General features: G+C 41.8%; 1 protein-coding gene across 3 annotated transcripts in view; it reads left to right on the top strand.

Moving 5' to 3' along the window:
* Nucleotides 1-9,124: 9,124 nt before the first annotated feature.
* Nucleotides 9,125-21,393, top strand: part of DNAH8 (dynein axonemal heavy chain 8) — a 322,448-nt gene continuing 310,179 nt past the window's right edge. For 2 of the 3 annotated variants that reach the window (XM_026448101.2, XM_026448099.2), the window contains exons 1-3: nt 9,125-9,226; nt 15,815-16,230; nt 16,367-16,501. Coding sequence is in view for 2 of the 3 variants with exons in the window: in XM_026448099.2 (XP_026303884.1) it covers nt 15,838-16,230; nt 16,367-16,501 (528 nt within the window). In the remaining variant the exon portion in view is untranslated. Of the gene's footprint in view, nt 9,227-10,399; nt 10,669-15,814; nt 16,231-16,366; nt 16,502-21,393 lie in introns of those variants that run through there. The other variant, XM_026448100.1, reaches the window with a different exon arrangement.

The raw sequence follows: 21,393 nt of genomic DNA, 5'->3' as shown, positions 1-21,393 counted from the left end.
GCTGCCCCCTCCAACAATGATCCCAAAATACTGACCTCTCATAGTAATAGATTTAAAAGATTGCTTCTTTGCCATTCCTTTAGCTACTCAAGATTATGAAAAATTTGCTTTTACTGTTCCTGCTGTAAATAACAAAGAACCAGCAGACAGATACCATTGGAAAGTATTACCACAAGGTATGTTAAATAGCCCGACTATTTGTCAAACTTACATTGGAAAAGCTATTAAGCCAGTTAGAGAACAATTCAAAAAATGTTATATTATCCATTACATGGATATTTTATGTGTAACTGAAACTATGGAGGAATTAATGCTATGCTACAAACAGTTAGAAAAGGCTGTAACTCCAGCAGGTTAATCATAGCCCCCAGTAAAATCCAAACTTCTACTCCCTTTCAATATTTAGAAATTAAAGTAGAACAAAATACTATTAAGCCTCAAAAGGTTCAAATTAGAAAAAATAATTGTAAAACTCTAAAAGATTTTCAAAAATTATTAGGAGACATTAATTAAATTCATCCCACATTAGGCATTCCTACCTATGCTATTTCTCGCCTCTTTTCTACCTTACGAGGTAATTCTAATCTTAACAGTAAACCCTCTTTATCCAAAGAGGCATTAGAGAAAATTCAATTAATGAAAAGAAAAATTCAACAAGCACAAGTAAAACAATTTGACCCTATGCAGACATTACAGTTTTTAGTTTTTCCTACTAAACACTCACCTACAGGTGCTATTGTTGAACAGAATAATCTGATTGAGTGGCTTTTTCTACCTCACAATACAACTAAAGCGCTCACTCTGTACTTAAATTGCTGTACTAATAGAACAAGCAAGGCTGTGCACAACAAAATTAATGAAATATGATCCAAATCAAATTATAGTTCCATTAAACAAACAACAAATTCTGCAGGTTTATATTAATTCCCAGGAATGGCAAGTTAATTTGACAGTTTTATTGGTGTTCTTGATAATCATTATCCTAAATCCAAAAGATTCCAATTTCTTAAATTAACATCATGGATATTGCCTTCCATTATTCAAAAAACCTCCATTGAAGGGGCCATTACTATGTTTACTGAGGGATCTAGTAATGGAAAGGCCTCATTTGTGGGACTTAAACAATAAGTTTTTCAAACTGACTTTGCTTCTGCTCAAAGGGCTGAACTTCTGGCTGTGATAACAGTGTTAAAAACTTGTAAACATCCAGTAAACATTGTTTCTGATTCAGCCTATGTAGTGCAAGCCACGCAAAATATTGAATGTGCCTTAATTCAAAATGTGACTAATGACCAACTTAATCTTGTATTTCATTCTTTACTGCAAGCAGTAAAACAAAGGCATTCCCCTTTCTATATCACTCATATGAGAGTACATACTAACCTCCCTGGCCCTTTAACTAAACTTAATCAAAGGGTGGATAATTATATGGGGAAGAGGATTTGCTTATGTCTCTCCAGGTAACAATCAGGTGCCTGTATGGGTGCCCACCAAACATCTGAAGATCTATCATGAGCTACAGCAGGAAGAGAGGACTCTGGGAAGAGCCAAAGCTCCCTATATGAGTGATAGCGCAAATAAACATCTCAGAGATGAAGGAGAAAACCAAGAATAGTCATCAGGCAAATTCTCCAACATGGGGACAAATCAAGAAGTTTGCACAGATGGCAAAGGACAACTTGAAAGCACAGAACAAACTAAAAACAACTGGTAACCTGATGGTGGCCATGCTGGCAGTACTCACCACAGTGGTAAGCCTCCCTACATGGGAGCAACTCAGAATTTCACTTATTGGGCATATGTCCCATTTCCTCCTTTAATTAGGTCTGTGAGTTGGATGGACCATGTTACTGAGGTGTATACCAATGACAGTACCTGGATACCTGAGCCCGTAGATAGCCGAGGGCCAATGAATCCTAAAAAAGAAGAGATAAAAATAAATATACTCATAGAATATAATTATCCCCCAATATGCCTGGGACCTGCTGTTGGATGTTTACAGATGAACACACAGGCCTGGTTGGCAGTAGTCCCCCCAAAAATAAACATAGGCTGCTTTGCATATGATTTCAGGGCACAGTTTAAAATACAATCATTCCCATCTAAAACCCTGCAGTTCCATCTGAATAAGTTCAAATATAAACAAAATAAAGTTTAATTTAAAGATGCAGATGTTTAAACTTGGAAAAATTGTATAGCAAGTAAGGCTGAGGTGCTACAAAATAATTCCTATGGAATCGTCATTAATTAGTACCCTAAGGGGATCTTTAAAGAAAATTGCACCAGAAGGCCTTCTTGTAGAACAAATGTAATAAACCAGTGGAACCATTGGCAATTAAATCATACACAATATATTTGGACAAAAAACTGAGGTCCCTATCATGTGGTGTCCTACTGGCATTGTTACCTCAGTCCAAAAATAATATCTCCTGACATAGGACAGGACCATTCTGAATTATGGAAATTAGCTATGGCTCAAAGTTCAATCAAAATTTGGGAGGGTAAATATAACAAGTATAAAGGGGAGGGAGGTAAAAATAAATATTCTTTCTTATCTTTCCAACAGGATTTTTTGGATTCAAAGTTGTGTCTGGCCACCTTTTGTACTAGCAATAGGAAATGTTACTCTTGATATAAACACACACTTTATTTCATGCCCTGAATGTCATTTGTTTACCTGCATTAATTCAACTTTCAACAAAAATCAGACTATCCTAATAATTTAAGCCAGGGAAGGAGTCTGGATCCCATGTATTTAAATAGACCGTGGGAGGCATCTCCATCCATTGATATAGTAACTGATATCCTTAGAAAACTTTTATCCTATTCAAAAAATTTTATAGTTGCTCTCATAGTTGCTATAATTGGCCTCATTGCTGTTACTACTACTACTGCAATGGCTGGTGTGGCTCTACATTCATCTGTACAAACTATTACATTTGTCAATCAGTGGCAAAATCATTCCACAAAATTATGGAACTTTCAAACTCAAATAAATCAAAAAGTAGTTAACCAAATTAATGATCTCTGTCAGACAGTGAATTGAATGGGAGATCATATAAGTTTAAAAAGTAAAATTCAAATGCAATGTGATTGAAATACCTCTGATTTTTACATTACTCCTCATCTGTATAATGAAACAGAGCATTAGTGGGAAAAAGTTAAGAGACATTTGACAGGTCATACTGGAAATTTATGTTGGGATATTGCAAAACTGAAGAAACAAGTATTTCAAGCCTCTCAGGTACATCAGACACTAATGCCAGGAACTGAAGTGCTAGAAGGAGCTGCAGACAGATTAGCAGCTATTAACCTGCTAAAATGGATCAAGATACTTGGAGGCTCTGTGATTTCAATGATGATTGTGATTTTTTATTTATTTATTTTTTTTTGACAGAGTCTCACTCTGTTGCCCATGCTGGAGTGCAGTGGTGCGATCTCGGCTTATGGCAAGCTCCGCCTCCCAGGTTCATGCCATTCTCCTGCCTTAGCTTCCCAAGTAGCTGGTACTACAGACTGTGCTTTTAATCTGTGTTGTTTGTCTTTATGTAGTCTGCAGATGTGGAAGCTGCCTCTGGAGAGAAAGTCGCTGCCAAGAACAAGCAATAATAGCTGTGGTGGTTTTGCAAAAAAGAAAGGGAGATACTTTAGTAGAAGAGCTGAGGCAGAACTGTCATAATATAAAAGAGTCTTGGAAAATGTCCAGGGTCCAGGGTGTAAAACCCCTCGTGGCCCTTGGAACACCAAGCTCTGTGCCAAAGGGTGGAAGGCTGCCCTGCCTCACTACAAATCTAAGCCCAGGGCATAAAACCCCTTGTGGCTTGGATGGAATCCAGGGCTCAGGGCATAAAACCTCTCACGGCCTCTGGAATGTGCACAGACTTGTTGGTTGCTTTCCCAGCCTTGTAAACATGTTCTCCATTATCTCAAGCAGCAGAGCATATTCTATGTGTCAAAGAAAATGCTAAACTGTCACAGCTATGCTTCATGCACTGCTACCTTTCTACCCCCATGTCCTCACGCCTTTGTTTACCCCCACATCCACACGTCCTCACACCTGCTTCTTTGTTTGATCACCAATAGTGTGGGCTCCAAGAACTCAGGGCCTTCGCAGCCTCCATACAAGCGTTTGCCCCCTGGACCCACCTTATGCATTCTTAACTTGTCTTTTCTCATTCCTTTGTGTGGGCAAAGCCCAGGACCCTGGACTGGGGAGAAACAGAGGGACAGTTAAAGGAAGTGTTTGTGTAAGCAATTCTAGAATGAAGTCAGAAGAAAAAAAGAACTACATATAACTTTCTAAATTGCTTGTGTTGTTTTTCTAGTAGAATGCTTGCCTTTGTATAATGATGATTGCTTGATTGTTAAACAGTGATCAGGTTATTAAAGCAAAAATGAAGGACTGAGCCAGTCACCATGAGGTTTGGCTGCCAGTGAGAGTTAACAGCATGTGACGTGCTTTCCCCTGCAAAGAGCCTATAGAGGGATGTGTAGGATGGGAGGTGACACATCACCCAGATTCCTTTCTCAGGAAGGCATCTCTATTAAGGCCCTGGGAGAGGAATGCAGCCCTTATGGAGAGCCTATAAACTGATGCACAAGGGATGTCTGTTTGGAAGTGAAAGCTTCAGTGGTCAAGATAAGGGTGTAAAGCTCTTCTTCTCCCACCACTCTCCTAGGCCTTCCCGGAGGCCCCTCGCCCAGGTAGAATTGTGGTCAGACCAGTTGCCTAGTTTCATGTCCTGTTCTTAGTTGCCTACTGCACAATCCTGATAACCACCTTAAAGTTAAACCTAGTTTATAGTTAAGGCCTGACCCTATTAAATTGCTGATGCACACAACTAGTGGTTGGAACTCACGGTTCCATATATCTGTACATCTTTACTATGGACCTCACCCTACAATCATGTGATCCTCTCACCCCATGTCAGACCACCCTCTGCTCACTGCCCTTGCTCCCCCTCCCACATGTAAACTGATAATAAATGCTGGCTATTCCAGTGCTTGGGTGACATTGTGACTCCACATTGTGGTGATCCCCCTGGACCCAGCTTTCACAAACTCATCTCTGTCTTTATTTTTTCAGCCATTTGACCCACCTGGGATAAGCAAGAGAATCCACATTGCTGGTGGGGCTGGTTCCCGCTAGACCTTTGACTCCACCGGACTTTGTAGCCCCTACAGCCTGGTGTTGGTTCTCATCACTCCAACAGTTTCACCTTGAGATTTTTTTATTCATTACATCTGAAAGATTTTTTTTTTTCCAAATAAGGTCACCTTTACAGGTCATGGTAATTAAGACTTGGACATACTGGCCAGGCGCAGTGGCTCATGCCTGTAATCCCAGCACTTTGGGAGGCCAAGGTGGACGGGTCACCTGAGGTCAGTAACTCAAGACCAGCCTGGCCAACATGGTAAAACCCCATCTCTACAAACATACAAAAATTAGCTGGGTGTGATGTTGTGCACTTGTAGTCCCAGCTACTTGGGAGGTTGACGCAGAATAATTGCTTGAACCAGGGAAACGGAGGTTGCAGTGAGCCAAGATGGTGCTATTGCACTCTAGCCTGAGTGACAGAGCGAGACTCTGTCTCAAAAAAAAAAAAAAAAGACTTGGACATATTTTGTAGGGGGTACACAATTCAACCCATTACAAGGGACGTATACATATACATGGCTTTTCATTTTTGTTGGTAATAATTTAAGATTAGGAAATTGGAGAATATGTTTAGAATACGTTTGTGATTACATTTATTTTCCTTAATGAACAACATCTTATTAGTTGTGTAAACCAAAAATAAAATTGTAAACCCCTGTGCCCCCCACAACCATCTGAATGGACTCCTCCTCTCAGCCAAGGGTATGAAAAGGGTTATTGTGTCTGCACTCCATGAGACATGTATAAGAGACATGGTTTGAATAGAAAAAAAAAATAGAAAGAAAAAAATGATAAAGGCTAAATGTCCAACCTTAGGAAAATAGATAGATTGAAAACTAGTGGAGTCCATGATGGAAGGAGGGGTCAGACATGCCTCATTATACCCTCCTACCACTTGGAATTACTGATCAGACACTCTTTAAGTCTGATAAGAAACATTTACTATCTATTTTCTCTGAAGCCTGCTACTTGGACCCTTCAACTGCATGACCTCCACAACCCCTTATTGTAATTCACACATTTCTTTCTATTGATAATAACTCTTTCAATCAATTGCTAATCAGAAGATTTTTAAATCTACCTGTGACCTGGAAGGCCCACCCCCATGTATTATGTCCCCCTAAAACATATAAAAGCAAGGTATAACCTGGCTACCTTGGGCATATGTCATCAGAACCTCCTGAGGCTATGTCATGGGTGCATCCTCAACCTTAGCAAAATATTTGCAAAATAAACTTTCTGAATTGATTGCAACCTGTCTCAGATACTTTTGGGTTCACAGTTGCTTAGGTTCTTATTGTCAGGTGTTTTGGCTTTATGCATTGGCAGAGATTTTTGTTTTCAAGTAGAATGAACCACACTAAACAAGATATAAATGTGCCATTACAGCCACAAACTGATAGTCCTTCAAGAAAAGCTCAAAGAAATGAGCTGTGGATAGTTATTTAATATTTATATATGTTTTACTTGAATAACTGGCTACTTAAATTGTTATTTGATAATACGATCATGTGGTACTTTAGGACAATTATAACATAACAAATATTGATAATCTGTGCACCTTAACTGCATATTCTCTACAACACCTAGACATTTCCAACTGGTTGTTTTGACATTTTTATTTCGGTCAATAGTATTATCTTCCTCTCAATCGATGAGGCTTGAAACTAAACTCATCATAGAGTTAGACATTTTTCGAACTGGAAGGGAACTTAGAGATTATCACAACTCCCCCATTTCTTTTTACAAATGAGGACATCCAGTCATAGAGCAGTTTCACAATCTGAAGGTTAGTCGACTAAACAATTATTTGTTGAGTAGCACAGTTATAGGACTCAGTTTCCCTGATTACCAGTTCAGTATTTTTCTTCACTACACACACTAATACTAAACCACTACAAATAACAGCTAGCATTGATTTAGCCATTACCATGTACTACTGTGCTAAGTGTTTTTATATGTGTTCCCTTATTGTATTTTCAGGGACACTAAATACTCAGGATCGTGGGCACTTAATGTCTTATATAAGTGCTGCATGGGGTTTACTTTCTGTTAAGCCTCAAGAGAACTCTGCAGAAGGTACAGTTTCCCTGTATCTCAGGCATTCTCAGGAGTGCTATCATTTGGCAGTATTCCATGAAGCTAGTTTTCTGCCAGAGTTGATGAAAGTATTGCATGGATCACAGTGCTACAAACCTAATACAGCAACACATCTATAGAACCAAAGCTCTGTCTGTATTTAGTATTATTTCTTAGGAATATATTTTCAAAAGAGACATTTGTAGGTTAAAGCATATGAATGAATATATTTAAGGCTCTTTATTAAGGAATATGATATTCTGTTTTGTTTCTTACCATATGAGACTAGAGAGAGAGAATAGAGACAGGAAAAGATGGCAAGTATAAAACCTGCCCTAGCTCCATCAGTGCGAAAAGTAAACAATGAGATTCGATGGACAAGAGGGAGAGCACTTATTACTCGTAGGCCAACAAATGGCAGGAGTATCATATGGGAGGCCAGTTCCCCCAAACCTAAGTCCCAATGGGCAACCCCATGGGTCCAGATGCAGGCAGTGGACTGGGAGGCAGGTAAAGAATCTAGGGCTAAGTGCTCAGCATCTTTCGTATCGAGCAGCAAACAAGCTAGTCCCTCTCCCCTGGGAAGTGAGCAATTGTGCCTTCTCATGCCTTGATTGCTGTAGCCTACTTAGTTGCTTACAGATTAGTGAAGGAAGTGGCTCAGAGAGGGTAGGTAGGTCTTGCATTTTGGCATACTCAGCAAGGATATGCAGGAACTCCCTTGCCCCCATAAGCTTATATTGTATAATCACTGAGTAATGTCTATTAATATGGATGGACCATGGTTTATTTAATTTGTGATTTTTTATATTAATTGTTTTTTTTTTAGTTGACAGACCTTTCAGTCCTCCTTTCACATTGATCTGCTCTACATTCAAAGACTGACTTTCACACCTGTGAGACAAAATAGTTTATGTAAGAAGCTATATTTGCTCATTCTGCTTGCCAGCAGAATGTCAGAGAATCTTTGGCAGTCAAATTTCACAAATCCCTTAACTCAGTGACTAAGTGCAGCCCCTGGAAGAATGCCCCTGAAGATGATAACATCTCTTGCATGAATCTGTTCTTGCAAAAGTTCAAGGATCCTAACTCATGCCTCTTCCTGTACATAATAAGATAATAACTGATAGGATTAATGATTATGCCTTTATAATCTATAACCAGATGTACCCTTGGACCCCACCCTTGATGAGATTTTGCTCAAATGTAACTGCTGAGCTCACTTGATGCAACTGCTGAGCACATCTGATACCACTTCCCATCACATGCCACCACCTGTACCTAAGCTTTGGAGCAGTCTCACAGAAAGTCTCTGACTTTCCCGAATTGCAATCCTCAGTCAGACATCTGAATACAACTAATTTTAACTATTTAAATGACTGCATTTTTTTTCTTTGGTTAACACACCCAACTAAAAACGAACCGCTCACATCATGTCCGGCAGTTACAGCAAAAGCAGAAACGTACTGGAGAGGGGAGGAGGTGGACTTCGGAGAGAAGTCAGTTTTTCCCCAGAATCTTTCTCTCTCATCAGTCACAGGTTTCTGAACACACTGACTCACCAGGAAACATTTCTTAGGTTCTCCAGGAAAACACTAAGTAACTTCAGAAATTGTAAAGGTCATGGAAAACATTATGTTATATATTTCCGTATTTCCACGAATACGCGGGAATCCTCCCAAGCCCCTGGCACCGCACTCCAAATGTCCATCTCCAGGAAGCCGCCCTTCAGTGCCCGGGTCCCCTAAACAATGTTTCAGTCCTCGGGCTCGGTGGCTGCGTCCTTCTGTGGGGAACGCGGGGACTGCCCGTGCCCCTCCAGCCGCTTCCGGAAGGGAACGGCGCCCCGGAGCGAGCCTGTCTCAGACTCCCAACCGTCAGCCTCGCTCCGGGCCGCGGAGGCCGGAGCAGCTCCCCCGGGGCAGCGCAGCCGCTCGGGCCGGCCTCAGTGGGCTGAGTGGTCGGGGCATCCGGGCCGGGGTGCGGCTGGTAAGTGCCTGGTCGGGGCGCGCTGTGAGCGACCGGCCCCTGCCCCGGAGGCCCTGCTGCAGCCGGGTTCCCCGCCCCCTTTCCTTCTTTTTAGGGGACTGGAATCCACGCTACAATTCAGCCCTCCACCTCTGTTAGTTGAACTCAGGGAATCCCTGCTTCAAAACCCCAGCTGAGTTACTGCCCTTCGTCAGTGTCTTCACTGAACATCTAAGTTACTTCACACCCACTCCCGGGTTGAGAATGGAAAATCAAATACCGCACGTCCTCAACTGTGAGTGGGAGCTAAGCTACTGCTGCGCAAAGGCATCCACAGGGGTATAGTGGACTTTGGAGACTCAGAAGGGGAAGGGTGGGAGTGGGGTGAGGGATGAAAAAACTACATATCGTGTACAATGTACACTACCTGGATGATCCTGAAATCGCAGACTTCACCACTATCCAATGCATCCATGTAAAAAAAAACCACCTGTACCCCAAAGGCTATTAAAATAAAAATACATACATACATATATATATATATATATATATATATATATATATATATATATATATATTTTGAGACGGAGTCTCGCTCTGTCACCCAGGTTGGAGTGCAGTGGCGCGATCTCCGCTCACTGCAATCTCTGCCTCCCAAGTTCAAGCCATTCTCCTGCCTCAGCCTCCCGCGTAGCTGGGACTAAAGGTGCCCGCAACCACGCCCAGCTAATTTTTTTTTTTTTTTTTTTTTTTTTTTTTTTGTATTTTTAGTAGAGACGGGGTTTCACAGTGTTAGGGTTTCACAGTGTTAGCCAGGATGGTCTCCATCTCCTGACTTTGTGATCCGCCCACCTCGGCCTCCCAAAGTTCTGGGATTATAGGCATGAGCCACCGCACCCAGCCATACACCTATATATTTTTAAAAATTCAAAAATAAAACAGAAAAAAATACCTATCCCTCCAGGCTTATTTCCCGTTCCTCTACCCTTCTCATTCCCCTCTAGCCCAAAAGTCTCATCACTGAATTTACCACTTTTCCCAAGCTAGTTGTGCCTGTTTTTGCTTCTCTGCTTTTGTATCCCACTGTCCCACCTTCTGCCTAGAATGTTTCTCTCTCCCATCTTCTCCTGACAACTCTTCTTTAGACTCGACTCGTGTGGTACCTTTTTTGTCAAGTTTTTTTTTTTTTTCCAGAAGTTTTGCTGCCTGCTGAGCTCCCTTAGCCCTTCGTTAATTCACTTGTCATTGACATTGACCATCTTGTATTATATTCAATAGTCTGTCACACCGATTTGATTGTGCATTTTGCTTTGGAGAAGTCCTTAGTCTTTTATGTAGCCACAGTGGCCACACATGCAGAAGACGCTCAATATTGTTAAATGAACTAATGCATTTGGGACAGGGTTACAGAAATGGGTGCAGGAGAAAAGGGGGTGGTTGAATTGGCTATACCCAGCACATGGGTATGCAACTTGCTCACTTACTGTAGTATTCCTAGGTGTGGAAGAGTCCAACACCTGGAAATGCTCCTGAAAATAACCAGGGGTGACTTTGTGAAAATTCACTGAATCCTTAAAATTAAACTTAAGGAGAATGGATGGTGGGAATTGAAAATGATTGCTTCCAGCCTGGGCCGCATAGTGAGATCTTATCTCTACAGAAAAACCAAAACCCAAACCAAAAGAGAACAGCCAAATGTGATTGCGTATGCCTTTAGTCCTAGCTACTCGGCAGGCTGAAGTAGGAGGATCGTTTGAGCCCAGAAGGTGAGGACTGCAATAAGCCATGCTCATATGACTGTACTCCAGCCTGTACAACAGAGCAAGTTGTCTGTGAAGGAGAGAAGGACCCAGAGAAAGTGAACAAGTGTTGATGCCACATTCACTCCGTGCTCTATGGGTCAGCAGAATGTGAATGCTTGGGGGTAGATTTGTAGGGAATTTTAGGTCCTTTTTTTTTTTTTTTTTTTTTTAAGACAGGTTCTCACTCTGTCACCCAGACTGGAGTGCAGTGGTGCCATCTTGGCTCACTGCAGCCTTGACCTCCTGGGCTCAAGCTATTCTCCCTCCTCACACCCTCCAAATAGCTGGGACTACAGGTGCATGCCACCATGCCTGGCTAATTTTTTCCATTTATTGTCAAGACTGGGTTTCTCCATGTTGCCCAGGCTGGTCATATATGTTACTATATATGATATGCACACATATAATACAACTAAAATGTACACATGATTTTTTTTTTTTTTTTTTTTTTTTTTTTTTTTTTTTAGAAAAGAACCATACCAAAAGTTAGAATTTTTTTTTTTCCAATTCTGTGAAGAAACTCACTGGTAGCTTGATGGGGATGGCATTGAATCTATAAATAACCTTGGGCAGTATGGCCATTTTCACGATATTGATTCTTCCTATCCATGAGCATGGTATGTTCTTCCATTTGTTTGTGTCCTCTTTGATTTCACTGAGCAGTGGTTTGTAGTTCTCCTTGAAGAGGTCCTTTACATCCCTTGTAAGTTGGATTCTTAGGTATTTTATTCTCTTTGAAGCAATTGTGAATGGAAGTTCATTCCTGATTTGGCTCTCTGTTTGTCTGTTACTGGTGTATAAGAATGCTTGTGATTTTTGCACATTAATTTTGTATCCTGAGACTTTGCTGAAGTTGCTTATCAGCTTAAGGAGATTTTGGGCTGAGACGATGGGGTTTTCTAAATATACAATCATGTCATCTGCAAACAGAGACAATTTGACTTCTTCTTTTCCTAACTGAATACCCTTGATTTCTTTCTCTTGCCTGATTGCCCTAGCCAGAACTTCCAACACTATGTTGAATAGGAGTGGTGAGAGAGGGCATCCCTGTCTTGTGCCAGATTTCAAAGGGAATTTTTCCAGTTTTTGCCCATTCAGTATGATATTGGCTGTGGGTTTGTCATAAATAGCTCTTATTATTTTGAGGTACATTCCATCAATACCAAATTTATTGAACATTTTTAGCATGAAGGGCTGTTGAATTTTGTCAAAGGCCTTTTCTGCATCTATTGAGATAATCATGTTCATATGGAACCAAAAAAGAGCCTGCCTTGCCAAGACAATCCTAAGTCAAAAGAACAAAGCTGGAGGCATCACACTACCTGACTTCAAACTATACTACAAGGCTACAGTAACCAAAACAGCATGGTACTGGTACCAAAACAGAGATATAGACCAATGGAACAGAACAGAGTCCTCAGAAATAATACCACGCATCTACAGCCATCTGATCTTTGACAAACCTGAGAGAAACAAGAAATGGGGAAAGGATTCCCTATTTAATAAATGGTGCTGGAAAAATTGGCTAGCCATAAGTAGAAAGCTGAAACTGGATCCTTTCCTTACTCCTTATACGAAAATTAATTCAAGATGGATTAGAGACTTAAATGTTAGACCTAATACCATAAAAACCCTAGAAGAAAACCTAGGTAGTACCATTCAGGACATAGGCATGGGCAAGGACTTCATGTCTAAAACACCAAAAGCAACGGCAGCAAAAGCCAAAATTGACAAATGGGATCTAATTAAACTAAAGAGCTTCTGCACCGCAAAAGAAACTACCATCAGAGTGAACAGGCAACCTACAGAATGGGAGAAAATTTTTGCAATCTACTCATCTGACAAAGGGCTAATTTCCAGAATCTACAAAGAACTCAAACAAATATACAAGAAAAAAACAAACAACCCCATCCAAAAGTGGGGAAAGGATATGAACAGACATTTCTCAAAAGAAGACATTCATACAGCCAACAGACACATGAAAAAATGCTCATCATCACTGGCCATCAGAGAAATGCAAATCAAAACCACAATGAGATACCATCTCACACCAGTTAGAATGGCAATCATTAAAAAATCAGGAAACAATAGGTGTTGGAGAGGATGTGGAGAAATAGGAACACTTTTACACTGTTGGTGGGATTGTAAACTAGTTCAACCATTATGGAAAACAGTATGGCGATTCCTCAAGGATCTAGAACTAGATGTACCATATGACCCAGCCATCCCACTACCGGGTATATACCCAAAGGATTATAAATTATGCTACTACAAACATGCACACGTATGTTTATTGCGGCACTATTCACAATAGCAAAGACTTGGAATCAACCCAAATGTCCATCAGTGACAGACTGGATTAAGAAAATGTGGCACATATACACCATGGAATACTATGCAGCCATAAAAAAGGATGAGTTTGCGTCCTTTGTAGGGACATGGATGCAGCTGGAAACCATCATTCTTAGCAAACTATCACAAGAAGAGAAAACCAAACACTGCATGTTCTCACTCATAGATGGGAACTGAACAATGAGCTCACTTGGACTCGGGAAGGGGAACATCACACACTGGGGCCTATCATGGGGAGGGGGGAGGGGGGAGGGATTGCATTGGGGAGTTATACCTGATATAAATGATGAATTGATGGGTGCTGACGAGTTGATGGGTGCAGCACACCAACATGGCACATGTATACATATGTAACAAACCTGCACGTTATGCACATGTACCCTAGAACTTAAAGTATAATAAAAAAAAAAAAAAGAAAGTAGATCAGTGGTTGCCAGGGCAAAGAGCACAGGAAAACATTTGGGAATGATAAAAGTGTCTATCATGATTGTGGTCATGGTTACACTACCTTTCGCATTTGTCAAAACTCCATCAAATTGCCCTTTTAAAATTAGTGAATCTCACTGTATGTAAATTACACCTTAATAAAACTAATAAAAAAAAAAAACAAAGAGATTGAGATAAAAAAAATCCATAAATTTTGGAATTAAAAAATACATTTGCTGAGCTAAAAAACTTATTAGAGGTTCTCAACAGCAGATCAAGCAAAGAAAGAATCACTGAACTCAGGTTGTTTGAAAATGTGCAGAGGAGACAAAAGGAAAAAGAATGAAGAGGAACAAACATATAGAAAATTACCTCAAAAGACCAAGTTTAAGAATTATTGAGTTTGTGACCAGCCTGAGCAACAGAGTGAGACCCTGCCTCTAAAACTAAAAAATAAAAAAATTAGCCATGCATGGTGGTGCATTCCTGTACTCAGAAGACTGAAGTGGGATGATCACTTGAACCCAGGAGCTTGAGTACTGGTACTGTTTGGCAGTACCATGAGACCAGTCTCAGCAACATAATGAGACCGTGTCTCTATGAAAAATAAAAATAACAAATAAATAAATAAATAAATAAATAAATAAGCCAGGCTGGTGGCATGCACCTGTAGTCTTAGCAACTTGGGAGGCTGAAGTGGGAGGGTCACAAGCTTGGGAGATCAAAGCTTCAGTGAGCTATGATCATGCCACTGCACCTGAGCCCAGGTGGTAAAGTGAGGCCCTGTCACGAAAGAGAAAAAGAGAGAGAGAGAGAGAGAACGGGAGTGGGGAGAGGGAAGGCTAAAAAAACCCTGCTGATAGTTTGGGAACAATGGTTTATGTTGACACATTCTAGGGGCAGTGGGTGGGTAAACTGGTTAACTGGCAGCTAAAAGATAGGTCAGTTTGTCCTTGAGTAGGCCAATTAAGGGTATCAAACAAACAATTATAGTTGTTTATGAGTTCTCTGGAAAACTTGGAGAGGGCAGTTGTGGGGCATAGGTGACAGGTTGGTTCTGTGAGGTGTCTGCTGGTGACCCATTGTAAGAAGCTCCATCTTACTTAGGCCAGGTCTGCATCTGTGTCCTCAGAATTTCTCACTAGAAACTTCTTTTTCTGTCTTACATGTCTGGGAATGTATCCTTTTGTTCTCCAAATGTTTACTATTATTCTGGTTTCTGGATTTTAACCACATCCTCAAAACATATTTATTTGGTTGGAGGCATCATTATTGTCCTACAAGATGAGTTTTGTCTGTAACTGACATCTCTTCTTCCACTGGCATCCCCTAATTTCCATGGTTATGTGCTCATTACTTCTACACTTCTTTATTATTAGAGCTTTTCTGATTAGGTAGGCTAGATTTATGCTTTCTATAGTACTATTGCCTCAATAAATAGTCACAATCACTTTTCAGTATGAACTTTCTGTTTGGACTTGGGGTTATTTATTTTGGCTGCTAAGAGGATGTTTTATGCTTTTATGGTAGACAAGATGGCAGACAGTAGAATGTCTGATTGATGAACTGTATTGCATCACAGAGTTCCTTGAAGCAAGGAACATTTAGAGTTCACGAAGTTCTTTGCTTGGTCTCTTGCACAGTGAGTACCTTGGCAGTGATCTACAGTCTGTCCTCTAATTTAGTGGCTCTCAATCTTTTTTTAGCCCTAAGACACCTGCGGACAGGTGCTCTCCAATGAATTGCCAGGGTTACTATGGCAGGGATGGGATGTGCGTGGAGGGACAGTCCCCTAGGGCCATAACATAATCAGGAGGAGCACTTAAAGTTTGAAAAAGCTCCCAGGTGTGTGTGTGTGCTGTCCTCACTAAAAATATCACCTCTCCCGCCCAATAAACCAAGCTTCCTTAGATAATATGGCAAGGCAGAACTTGATGATTTTGCTGCTTGTCTAGCTAAAAGGGGAGGAATAAAAACGTACAACACTCAATTTACTGTAATTTTAAACGAACCTCTGTTATAATTCTAGGTTTTGAAGCATAACGACGGAGGATGGAGAACGAGGCTGAAGAAGGCAGCGCCCCTTCTGAGGGAGCAGAGGCTCCTCCCTCCACGGAAGAGGCTGGCCCTCCCCGTTCAGAAGAGGAAGAGGCCCCGCGCCCTCCAACGGTGGAGGCTCCGGCGGAAGATAATTTCTCTGTTTCCCCAGGAGATGATGTTCCTTCTGTGGTGGATTATCGGGATCTCATTCCTTCTGAAGAAGGGATAGTTCTTCCAGATGATGATGAAGCGGATCTGAATAGAGTTCGACCCAGGCTTGCACCAAGACCGGTTCAATCAGTGATTTCGGAAGTGCTGTCCTCTTCCTCTTCCCGGCGGTCCTCCAGATACCGCCGGAGTATGAGTGGCCTTCCCAATCTGCAGGAAACGTTAAAAGAGAGACAGGTTTGCTTCTAATAAGATTTTTCACGCGTGCCACTTTCCTTTACAAATACGAAATACTTTTACTTTACAAAATATGAAATAGTTTGATGTTTTTTCTTCAGAATTGCAATTTTGACGCTTGGTTTTCATTCCTTAGGCAAGATTTAGAGAGGCAAGGGAAAGCCGAAGACTGAAAATTGACCCTTCATACAAATATATATTTGAAATTCTAGCAGAAAATCTTGGCCTGGACATAGTAACTGTGGAAGAATTAATTTTGGATTGCCCGTCTGTAAGTTTAAGTCTTATCATTATATTTTAATTGCTCTTTGAGTAAGTGATTAACTTAGGAAAACAGAGTTGTCATAAACAACAACAACAAAAATCATTTAGAAAGACAAAGTTGGGGCAGGGCATAGTGGCTCATGCCTGTAATCCCAGCACTTTGGGAGGCTGAGGTCTGAGGATTGCTTGAGGCCAGGAGTTTGAGAGTAGCCTGGGCAACATGGCGAAACTCCTGTCTCTGCAAAAAACACAAAAATTGGTTGGGTGTGGTATGCCGTACCTGTAGTCCCAGCTACTCAGGAGGCTGGGGTGGGAGGAACTCTTGAGCCTGGGAGGTGGAGGATGTAGTGAGTACTCCAGCCTGGCTGACAGAGTGAGATCCTGTCTAAAAAAAAAAAAAAAAGAAAGTAAAAAGAAAAAGATTAAAGTTGGAATTTTACTGACTAGAGGAGAAGATTTAGTTTATATAATTATAGCCAGTTGAATGGTATTTCTTTTTAAATTAAATTAAATTCATTTGTTTGTTTGGGACGGAGTCTCGCTCTGTTGCCAGGCTGGAGTGCAGTGGCACGATCTCGGCTCACTATTTAACCTCGCCTTCCGGATTCTCCTGCCTCAGCCTCGTGAGTAGCTGGGACTACAGGCGTGTGCCACCATGCCCAGCTACTTTTAATTTTTTTTGTGTTTTTAGTAGAGATGGGGGTTCACCATGTTGGCCAGGATGGTCTTGATCTCTTGACCTCGTGATCCGCCCACCTTGGCCTCCCAAAGTGCTGGGATTACAGGCCTGAGCCACTGCACCCGGCCCAGCTGAATGGTATTTCTAGTCAGGTTTACAGGAGGAAGAAGAGAAGACTCAGCAACTAGAATTTTGGCTGAACTTCTAACTCAGAATGATGTCAGAAGTTAGAGGCATAGTTGAGTGACGGTAGGTAATATTTTGCAAGTACAGATTATATGAACTACATATGCAAATCACTTGTAGAGAAAAACTGCATAAATAAGTCAGGGAACAGTGACTAGTGTATGAGTATACGGTAGTAGAAATAGTGATGTGATTGCAGGTCAGGTTACCATATGTCTCAGTGTGCCAGGGACAGTTCTGGATTATACCTGTTTTCCTGGCATGATTAACAGTACCTCCTGACACTACTAAAAGTTTTGGATGATAAATTGATGTGGTCACCTTAATTATAGTAATGTATGATACACTTGTGTCATAGCTTCCCTCCTCATAGCTCTGGTTCTAAGATCATTTTCAATAAAACTACCACTAGCTTCTTGGACTTTTTCTCAACCCTAGGAGTGAACTGGGCTGGTATCCCAGAAAGACCAGTGAGCAGATGCAGACTGCTGGTGAGCTGATTGTCTCACTGAATGCACTGGTGGGAGAGTTGGGGTGAGGTGGGGTTGTGGTGAGGTTGTCACCATGGGGGCCATATCCCCTGCTTTTATAGGGGTCTTCAAACATGGGCAAAACTCTTTAGCTTGCTCTAGGAGCCAGGGTTCTATGGAACAGTGCCTAAAAGAGCTACTCCCGGCTGGGTGCAGCAGCTCACACCTGTAATCCAAGCACTTTCGGAAGCTGAGGTGGGCAAATCACTGGAGGTCGGAAGTTCAAGACCAGCCTGACCAAAATGGTGAAATCCTGTCTCTACTAAAAATACAAAAATTAGCTGGGTGTAGTGGCATGTGCCTGTAGTCCCAGCTACTTGGGAGGTTAAGGCAGGAGGATCGCTTGAACCCAGGAGGCAGAGGTTGCAGTGAGCCGAGATTGCACCACTACACTCCATCCTTGGCAATAGAGTGAGACTCCAACTCATATAATAATAATAATAATAGTAGTAGTAGTAGTAATAATAATAAAGAGCTACCCCTTGCTTCATACAGTGCATTGTTAAATTCTGCAAAATTGTCTGCGCTTCATGTCGTCCAGTATCCTTATAAGAATATGGTCCTGGCAGTTCCCTGACAGTAGGAGTGGGATTGCTCATTTTCTTGGTCCTGTTGTGTAGCTGTAATAGATGGGGATGTGATTGATGCAAAGACATCAGTAGCTCTAAGCTATTATAATGACAAAGTATAGAGAATGCGTGGAGATGCGTACATAAAACAAGAGGTGTCACAGCAAGCAACTGGAAGTAAGTTGTGGTTTCCCAGGTCACCAAAGTTCCCTGCTGGAATTTACTGCTGTAGTCAAGGCTGGCTTCATGGATATATGGGCTGTGTAGTTACAGACGCCCCTGTGCTTAGAATGTCACCGTGCTTGGTTTGATGATCTTTTGTCACCATTGTGAAGTTCTTGATAATTCTTTGGTAAATGTCTCTCATTTTCATTTTGCACTGGGTTCATCAAATTCTGTAGCTGGTCCTGACTGTGGACAATGCCAACCAAATAGTAAGAGAATTTTCTTTGCCATTCTCAAGTTGGGTTTGTTTGTTTTAATGGTCTCCTTTCCCCAGTGAGTTCTAGTTTCTGTGACGATTCTGGCTACATGTCTTTCTAGCCTCTCTAAGCAACTGGTGCAAAACAACCTTATATGCATCCCTGAGATGATGACAATGAGAAGAAGGCAAGGACAATTTCTAAAAAGTCATTTCTTAGGCCCAGGCTTCAGGCCTGTCCCGAGGATCATTCCTGCATTTGGTTAAGGAGGAAGGAAGATAAGTGATCAATTTTGTTTCACCTGAAAATTGCTGGGCCACAAATTTGGATAACACCACAACTGGAATCCCTATATCTTCTGCAAAGGGTATAGGCATAGGCATTGCGGCCTGATCACTGCCTTCATGAAAGGGTAACTGCTAGAACTAAGGTGGGGCGGAGGAGGTGGGCACCTGCAGTAATCCAACTTTAAGTATTTGCCATCTGGATTTCTGGGCTGGTATTCTCTGTTTGGAGGAATTCTTACTGGCTAGCATGCTAGTCAGGAAGTAGAAGTGCTATGTGCCTACAAAGCCTTCTATTTGCTATTCCTGGGGTATGTCTCAGACTTTGGGTCCATGTGGTTAGATTCTACTTTTAAGGTCATTATGGTCCGGGCCAGACACTGCTTATGCTGCAAGGAATGGGAAATGTAGGCATTAAGGAAGAATCAAGCTGCCAAAGGTATTTCCTTAAGAGTTGCTTGTGAGTGTGCAAAGCCATGGTGGAGGGAAAATTGTGTACCCAGTAGGGAAACCAGTGTCAGAATCTGAAAGATTAGAATGCTTAGTTGGTTGTGGGGAAAAGGCAAGGACGTATGATAGGTTGGATCAAGGTTGGTGACCACGTGAGTAAGGAGATGGAACAAGGAACAAGGGGTGGTATGGTTTGGTGTGGTGCAGTTTAGGAAATTGGGGGTATATGGAAAAGTATTCTTTAGTTTTTTGTTTTTTATTTTTTTATTTTATTTTTTTTTGAGATGGAGTCTCCCTCTGTTACCCAGGCTGGAGTGCAGTGGTGCGATCTCAGCTCACTGTAACCTCCACCTCCCAGGCTCAAGCGATTCTCCTGCCTCAGCCTCCTGAGTAGCTGGAACTACGGGTGCATGCCACCACGCCCAGCTAATTTTTGTATGTTTAGAAGAGACAGGGTTTCACCATCTTGGCCAGGCTAATCTCAAACTCCTGACCTGAAGTGATCCACCAGCCTTGACCTCCCAGAGGGCTGGGATTACAAGTGTGAGCCACCACGCTGGGCCTGGAAAAGTATTCTTTTAATGTGAAGCCTGGCGTGCAATCCAGGATGAAAGCAGCTCAGTAAAGGCACCACAAAAAAGTGGACAACAGACGGTATGATGGTTACTTTGTTTGCCTCTGGATCCATTCACCCTTTGTCTCTGCCCTGCTCTGTGGCACAGAAAGCTGAACGCAATAGAATCTATCACCTGGGCTCCCTTGCTCTCCAGTTTCCACTTGGTTCAGCCGGTGGGAGGCACAGCAGGAGATGGGAGGGCAGAAGGGGAGAGAAGCTCCCCACCTGGCCCTGTTCCTGACTGTGGTTGTCTGCTGCCATAGTTGTAGCTCCCTGAGCAGCCTGCATCTCCAGTTCTCAACCTGGCCCTAGTCATTCTATTTCCTCTAGCTCTCAACTCTTTAGGCCTTGGGGGATCACGGGTTTCCTTTGTTGCTAGTCCCATTGTTGCTACTAGTGCTGCAGTTTCCTTTAATCCTGCTCTGGCCTCTAGAAATAGTCTTTTATTTTATAAACAAAATAGTCTTTTTATTTATAAAGTTTTGTCAAAACACCCGTTTGGATGTGAATTCTTTTCTTGCTAGGACCCTGACCAATACAGATGTTTCTGCAACATTGGCACTTTTACCCCTTCCCACTTTCCTGCCCCCTTCATTTAGCACTGCTCAAGATAATCTCTTTTCTGGCTTACTGGCAATGTTTTCCAGTGACTGGGTGGCAGGGTTGTGGTACTGTGGAAGGAGCACAAATTTGGACACCCAAGGCTGAGGTCCAATCCCAGGTTCTGTGCTGTGCTTGTGTGTTTTGGGTCCTTCACTTAAATTTTCTTTTTGTTTTCTTTTGAGACAGACTATCGCTCTTTTGCCCAGGCTGGAGTGCAGTGGTGTGATTACAGCTCACTGCAGCCTCAACCTCCTGGACTCAGGCCATCCTCCAACTTTAGCCTCCCAAGTAGCTGGGACCATTGGCACATACTACCATGCCCAGCTAATTTTTTTGGTATTTATATAGAGAGGAAATTTCGCCATGTTTCTCAGGCTGGTCTTGAACTCTTGGGCTCAAGCAATCTGCCCACCTGGGCCTCTCAAAGTGCTGGGATTACAGGAGTGAGACACCGAACCTGGCCTACTTAAATTCTTTTTACCTTAGTTTTCTCTTCTGTAAGAAGGGTATAATAATGCCATTTTAACTAGGTGATACTCAGATGATTCTTTTTACCTTAA

This window comes from Piliocolobus tephrosceles, chromosome 5 (genome assembly GCF_002776525.5).
Source record: "Piliocolobus tephrosceles isolate RC106 chromosome 5, ASM277652v3, whole genome shotgun sequence".
NCBI classification, from domain to species: domain Eukaryota; kingdom Metazoa; phylum Chordata; class Mammalia; order Primates; family Cercopithecidae; genus Piliocolobus; species Piliocolobus tephrosceles.
This window is presented reverse-complemented; position numbering and strand designations above follow the sequence as displayed.